Source organism: Marmota monax, unplaced genomic scaffold (genome assembly GCF_021218885.2).
Source record: "Marmota monax isolate L192 unplaced genomic scaffold, Marmota_monax_Labrador192_F-V1.1 WCK01_AAM20220418_F8-fsc00001, whole genome shotgun sequence".
NCBI classification, from domain to species: domain Eukaryota; kingdom Metazoa; phylum Chordata; class Mammalia; order Rodentia; family Sciuridae; genus Marmota; species Marmota monax.
The window spans coordinates 21,330,334-21,337,447 of NW_026693777.1; the positions used below are offsets into that span (position 1 = coordinate 21,330,334).

The window sequence follows — 7,114 nt, forward strand, 5'->3', positions numbered from 1 at the left end:
ATTATGAGAATTGAGAAAACTAGGAGACTCCTACGGATCCTAGGTTGAGCTGGAGGAAAGGGAGAGCGTCCCCAACGCCATACTCTGAGCTCCTATGGCCTGGCCCAAGAAGGCTTGCAAAGGGGCAGCCACTAAGAGGTGTCTCCGGAGCCCAGGTACTAGGGGAAGCTCTAGGCAGGAAGATAAATATGGCAAGTTAATGTCAAGGTTTCAGTCACTGTCAGAGCCAAGTCCCTCTGACTCAGTGGCTTGGTATGGACACTTTTGGGTGACATCCAGGAACTCTTTCCAGCCTTAGCAGAGGACACACTTTGTTCCTGCCACTCCTTCTGGTGGCAAAAGATTCCATTCCCACTTAGATCACGGAAGCTTGCTTTTAGTGAGCAGCCAGATGACATATGGGGTTCCTGTGCACTTAAACAGCCATGAACACGCCGCAACGCAGAACAGCTAGGCGCTCCCTGGTGAGTAGTTCCTCCATCTCAACAAATCACTCTCAAGACCAGCTGCTCCCCAGTCTTGCTTACTCTTTGTTCTAAGAGGCAGCTCCCAATGGGTGTGTACCTGTGGAAACACTCTCCAGGAAAACATCTACCTTCTTACTGAAATTTCACACTAAAATCCCAAAGCCAGGGAAAGCCAGTCTTACTGAGAAACCAAGGCATTTTTTAAGAAGTGATTTGTTTGGTTGGTGGGTACATCAAAGAATGAAGTTGCTTTAAGGTCTGTTTAGTTTCTGTGGGCTTTTTATTTGGGGGGGATTCCCCTGAGAGCCCTTAGCAAGTCCTAAGATGCCAGGCTGTGTGACTGGTATTGACATCATGGACAGCCCACTTGGATCAAGAACGACAGTAGCCATGCTTTGATGCACTCTTTTTTGGTGGGGATGGGTACCGGGGATTGAACTCGGAGGCACTCAATCACTGAGCTACATCCCCAGCCCTATTTTGTATTCTTTTTAGAGACAGGGTCTCACTGAGTTGCTTAGCAACTCGTTTTTGCTTAGGCGGGCTTTGAACTCATGATCCTCCTGCCTTAGCCTCCCGAGCTACTGGGATTACAGGTATTCACCATCATGCCCAGCCTCGATGCACTCTTCTGTGGGGAGAGGGTCAGCACAGCACACACACACACACACACACACACACACACACACATTCACCTCCAAGGGGGAAAAACAAACAACTCTTGGGGACTGAACCTTTTGGGAAAGAAGGGATGCAGTTTAGCCACCTGTTCTGTGATTCATCCTCACCGTTATCCTAGCAACCACTCCATCCTCATGACTGGGGGTGGAGGTGAGGTGGAGGTGGAGGCTATAACACAGGAGATGGTGCAAGGCAGGGACAAGGCAGGACAGGGACTACCACTCACTGAAAGTCTTCATCTCTTTTGCCTGTGCAAGCTGAGGCACTGGAAGTCATTTTTTCTAGGAAATGACACAAACTCCTCCCAAGGGTTCCTTGGATTTTGTGCTTCTGGAAGGTAATAGCCAAATAGAAATAGGTGAAGAGTAATATGTACATTTCAGGGGTCATCTGAGTCAGGTGGGCACACTCCCCAATTCTCTTCCTCATCTTTCAGATCTCAGCAGACTCACCTCTCTGCACAATTCAGACTGGCACTCCATAAATGCATTCAATAAATGTCTGTGCCAAGTGAAAATAACTTGCTGGGGAAAGCAGGAGTCAATCTTGTATGTCTCCCTCCCTTTTTTCCTCCCTATGCGACCTTTAGGTCTCTGGTTTCCTGCAAGTAGTGAATTATTTACATCTGCTCATAGCTATCAAATTGGTCCTTTCCAGGTTGCCAGCAGGGTGGGGCCGGGAGGCAACTGTAAGTAGGAGGAGCAATCACCTTGTTCAAACAATGCATACAGGTGAGTCCTGCTTTTGCTAAGTCATCCTGAGAACGCAAAGGCCCATTGTGAGATCTTCTGTCCTTCCTAGGTCCTCCTTCCTCCCCACTCCCTTGAGAGACCTGTAAGTGGGTGCACAGCACTCTGCAAGACTCACTCTGCGCTTCACCATGGCCTACATCGCCAAGTCTTTCTATGACCTTAGTGCCATCAGCCTGGATGGCGAGAAGGTGGATTTCAACACCTTCCGAGGCAGGGCAGTGCTCATTGAGAACGTGGCCTCTCTCTGAGGCACTACCACCCGGGACTTCACCCAACTCAACGAGCTGCAATGCCGATTTCCCAGGCGCCTGGTGGTTCTTGGTTTCCCTTGCAACCAATTTGGACATCAGGTGAGGTGTCCCTTGTGTTGTGCCCAAGGAACTGGGCTGATGAAGCTTGAGTAGGATAAGGGAAGGGGGTGAATGACTTTGCGTGTTTGAGTGTCAAGAATTGTGGGCATGTCCTTCAACCTAGGTCTTTGGGAGCATGTGAATACTTAGGGGCAGTAGACACGCTATGAGACTAAACACGGGGGTGGGTGTTTATTATTTACTGTCTTCCCACTGTAGTCCATGAAGGCTGGTTCCAGGTCTATTTTTCTCTCCATTGTGTCCTCACTGCCTAGGGTACTGAAGGCACTCATTAAATATTTGTTGAATGAATGAATGGAGGAACCAGAAGGTCAAGAATCAAACTAGAATTAGACTCACTCAAGTTCTTCTCTTTAATGGCTATGTGTCCTTGGAAGAGACACTTGATTTTTGTTTTAGTTTCCTCATGTGTAAATTGGAGATAATACCACTTAGCTCACAGGATTATTGTAAGATTCATGGGGTGAGATATAAAAAGGTAAATAGAAAAATATAAAGCATTATGCAAATGTAAGCAATTTATTACTTGGATTGAAGATTGTTTAAATCAGTCAGTGGAAAGTGAATATGATGAAAGGGAAAGATTTGTAACTTGCATGTGTGTCCCCTCTGGGCACCACACACACCTGTCTCTGAATAACAGGTCGAGTTGTTATGAATCTTCAGCCTGCACACCTTAAGTTATCTCTTAGGGATTCTTCTATTTCTACTTGTGATTTTAATTGTATAAGTAGTTAGAATGTCCCCAAGCAAACACTCTAATTATAATCCCCTAAGTTCGATTCGCAATGGCATAAAAAGGCCATGTAGAATTAACCAAAATGTAAGCAGGAAGGCTGAAGGATCACTGACTGACAAACCAGAGTCCAACCATTACTGCTCTCACTGTTCCTTCCCTCCCTGCCAGCCTTTACCAGGCAGGAGAGACAGAATGGGTAAAACCTCCTGCCCTAGAGGTACCCCAGGCTTACCCTGTTACTTCCGCCTAGTTAGTCACCAGAGGGACCACAACCTAGGAGCCAGCCAGCCATTTGCATTAAGAGATTAGAAATCTAATAGAGTCAGCAGGCTCATGAATGTTATGATGGCTGGGAACTGACAGCACTCGCAGGTTCTGGTAGATCAGAGGTGGGGACTTTTTCCCAGAGGGAGACCTCTGACTCTCAGACTGGGGAGGAAGGGGTGGAAAATAAGGGATCTCACCAGCCTTTTTGAGTTGTCGGGGTGAGAAGTGCTGAGTGGGAACAGGACTGGGGTGGCAGTGGGAAGGGAAAGATAGGTAACAGTTTCTGAGCTAAAGCCTTTGTAGCCGAGAACAGTCAGTAGAGAGGAGGAGCTTTGGACAGCAGCCTACAAGTGAGAAAGTAATTACATATTCACAATCTTTAACTTTCAAGCATTGTTTCCTTTACTGCCCACCCTCCACACACCTATCCTAGAACCCTCAACCCTCTATCCTATTTGAGTCATTCCTGATGGTCACTAAGTAGTTCCATTTAGACTATCATTGTGGTCTCTAACTTGCTTTGCCTTTATGACATCTGAAAACTACATTTTCTTGGTTGGGGTCTTTCTTCCCCAAAGTGTTGTCCTATTTGCACTTCAGTTCTAGGACAAGGCAGGAGGAAAGCTAGACGCTCTAAGTCCAGTCCCCTGGGCCTCACTTTCACCCTGCTTTGAGGAGCTGAGCAGGGCAGAGGCAAAGGCTGTACTCAATGTGTAATCAGAAGCAAGGGAGGCACAACCAGGGCAGAAGAAAGGGAGAATGGGGGTAGGGAGTGCAGAGCACGTGTGTACATGTGTAGACAGGGAGGCAGGGAGGTAAGTAGACCGACAGGTTCTGGGCAGTATGACCTGAGCCTCCCTTTCTTTTCTTTGTCTGCCTGGAACTCAAGGTCACTTGAAGCTTTAAAAAAAACACTGCTCAGGATCGTTGGAGTCAGAAGAAATGATTCAAACATACTAAATTTTTAAGTATAAGAACAGCCAAGCTAGGAACGCCAAGAACTTTCAGAAATGGCCTAGCACACCATCAACAATAGCTAGGAGAGGGGAAAAAAACCGAGTCTAGAGAAGGGCCGAGCAAATGGAGGACACTCATTTAGGGAAAAAGGATCCTGGGAAGGGAGTGTAGGAGGGTGAAAGATTCGCATGCTATGGAACCTTCATTTCCTGACCCTTTTCCACGCTCTGTCTTCTTCCTCCCCTTCCTCCCCCAGGAGAACTGTCAGAATGAGGAGATCCTGAACAGTCTCAAGTACGTCCGCCCGGGGGGTGGATACCAGCCCACCTTTACTCTTGTCCAAAAGTGTGAGGTGAATGGGCAGAATGAGCATCCCGTCTTCGCCTACCTGAAGGACAAGCTGCCCTACCCGTATGATGACCCTTTTTCCCTCATGACCGATCCCAAGTTCATCATTTGGAGTCCAGTGCGCCGCTCAGATGTGTCCTGGAACTTTGAAAAGTTCCTCATAGGGCCGGAGGGGGAGCCCTTCCGACGCTACAGCCGCACCTTCCCCACCATCAACATGGAGCCCGACATCAAGCGCCTCCTCAAAGTTGCCATATAGATGGGAGCTGCTCCGCACACGATCTCCTGCTCTATCCAGTCCCTGAGTTTTCTTCCCCAGGATGCAGTGTCCCCTTGGGAGCCACTGCTGGACCGAAGCCTTCCCTCCATGTCACCCCTTCATTGAAGACCCCTGCCTCTCCTATCTGCCTCTTTCCTTTTCCTCTCTCAACCCTCTGGAGACCAACTTGGGGCTCTAAGACTGGGCAGGCTTTGGGCCTTCACAGAATGATGGCACCTTCCTAAATCCTTATGGGTGGTGTCTGAGAAGTGTGAAGGGCCCATGGCCAGCCTGCCGGATGAGTCCAATAAAGGGCTGATGTAGAAGTGGCCAGGCTCTTTGTGTCTTCTTCCTGGGCAGAGGGCAGAGGGTAGTACAAACTGCAGGTGGGACAGGGGCACTGGCAGCACACAAAGGTGTGGTGGAGGGAGGCTCCGATCAAGGGGATACCCTGATTACTGTCTGGACAGCAGGCTCTGGTCACGGTCTGCAGTGGCAGAAAATGTGAATTGTGTTATTTTATGGCTCTTCAAAACTGGGGGTGGGGAAGAAGAAGTAGTGAAGAAGAGGAAAAGACAGTGGGCCCTTTGGCTGAGCATGCTGGGAGGTCATTGGAAGATTATAATCAGGAAGACTTCATGTCACTGTGAATACTGAGACAACTAGATATTACCTGTACCTACACATTCCTGAAAGGCAGTTTGGTCAACACTTACTGACAGCAAGAGTATAGAGGGTGCAGTTACTGGAAACAAAGAGCACTTTATCTTTCCCCCCGATTAACTTATTGGATGTTTTCGATCTTTAGCTAGAATGACCCTCCATCCCTTTAAAATTCATATTTACCATTACTCTTCTCAAATTCATATATTCACAAATTCAAACAAACAGAGGCATGAATGATTGGATTCACTTCATCCTCCGTGAGGGTGGGGACATGAGAGGGAAGTCCTCCCTGAGAAGAGACATTTTACAATCTGCCAAAACACGATTGGTGCCCTGTGTGCTGACTGGCTTAGCAGGGAGGGTGTCCCAGAGTCCTTCTATAGTGCAGGCATATTCAGAAAGGATCAATACCACAAAGACCAGGTTCTATCATGTTCTGGAGAAGATACCTGCTAAGAGGCCACTGTCCCATCACTATGCCTAACAAACCTCATCCTGGAACCTTCTCATTTCAACTTTCCCTTCTTTGACCACTAGATGGAATATTTCACTTCTCTTCACTGAAGCTCTGAAGGGCCAGTTCTACAAACTAGACACACTGCTTGAGAATCCCAATGTTGAATGGGGAAGTATTTTTCCTTGAATCTGCACCCTATAACCATTTTTTCATGCACTGGTATTATCTGAGAAGCAAACAGTGGAATAGAGGTTAAGAATCCATACTGTCCAACCTTCAATGAGAGCTGTCATCAATGGTGCTATATTTCAAAAAGGTAACCTGAGCATTACAGTGGGAATTCCCTGGCATCCTTCTGCAGGGCCTTCTGCTAAATTAAGACTGACCTTAACTTGACTCTTCTAAAAACTTGAACCTTTCAGATTCTTTCTCTTAAAGCCAACTGCTGGGGAGAGGGGCGGGCAAGACACTGATTTTAGAGCTGTAACTGCAGATAAGTTGCTTCTCTGATAACAGTGGGAATTCATATTGGATGCCGGTATGATTTGTGCATCATCTTGATAGTGCTACAGCTTGTTACATCCCAAAACAGCCAGCTCTCCCAGATATTGTTGTTATGCCACAGGCATTTTAGGGCCTGATATGCCACTGTGGGGTGTTGGGTCGTTCCCATGAGGCTCTAGTTTAAAGAATTATTTAGGGATTCCCAAAGGAATGGGAAGCTGGGTGTCTGTAATTTTGCAGAGTGTCAAAGGGGCCATAATGCTAGAAAGAAGACTCCTCACGTGGGCAGGGGAAATGCTGTGATTCAGACAAGACCTGATCAGTTTGGCTCCAGAGGAAACAGGAGAGGAGAATGGGAGGAGACTGATTTACAAGGCCTTCAGCTTTACTAAAGTTTTCTTGTGTTGATAAAACCACACAAAAAGCGTTCATTTCTTTTATTCCTCATCTCATTTGCCACCCTTTCATCCTCAGAAGCAGCAGCCTGGAAATGGTCATGAGGCAAAGCTTTAATGTAATCACCCACTTTCCTGGATAAACAAAATCTTTTAATCAAATTTCCCTGGGGGTGCTCAGAAGTAGAGAGAAGTCTCATTAGCAGGCTCTGCCAGAAGTAGGGAGGTAATGCTGCTCAATTTAGAGAAAT

The 7,114-nt window shown here is 47.2% G+C and overlaps 1 protein-coding gene across 2 annotated transcripts; it reads left to right on the plus strand.

Annotated features, from left to right (window-relative positions):
• Positions 1 to 329: 329 nt before the first annotated feature.
• Positions 330 to 5,170, plus strand: Gpx2 (glutathione peroxidase 2). 2 transcript variants are annotated; one of them, XM_046461099.2, is made up of 4 exons: positions 330 to 464; positions 1,806 to 1,879; positions 1,950 to 2,250; positions 4,491 to 5,170. In XM_046461099.2, exons 3-4 carry the CDS (start codon positions 2,029 to 2,031, stop codon positions 4,839 to 4,841), a joined length of 573 nt encoding a protein of 190 aa, XP_046317055.1. In that variant the 5' UTR covers positions 330 to 464; positions 1,806 to 1,879; positions 1,950 to 2,028; the 3' UTR covers positions 4,842 to 5,170. The 2 variants fall into 2 exon arrangements, with proteins under 2 accessions (XP_046317055.1, XP_046317056.1); XM_046461100.2 differs by lacking the exon at positions 1,806 to 1,879 and having other exon boundaries at positions 363 to 464.
• The last annotated feature ends 1,944 nt before the right edge of the window (positions 5,171 to 7,114 follow it).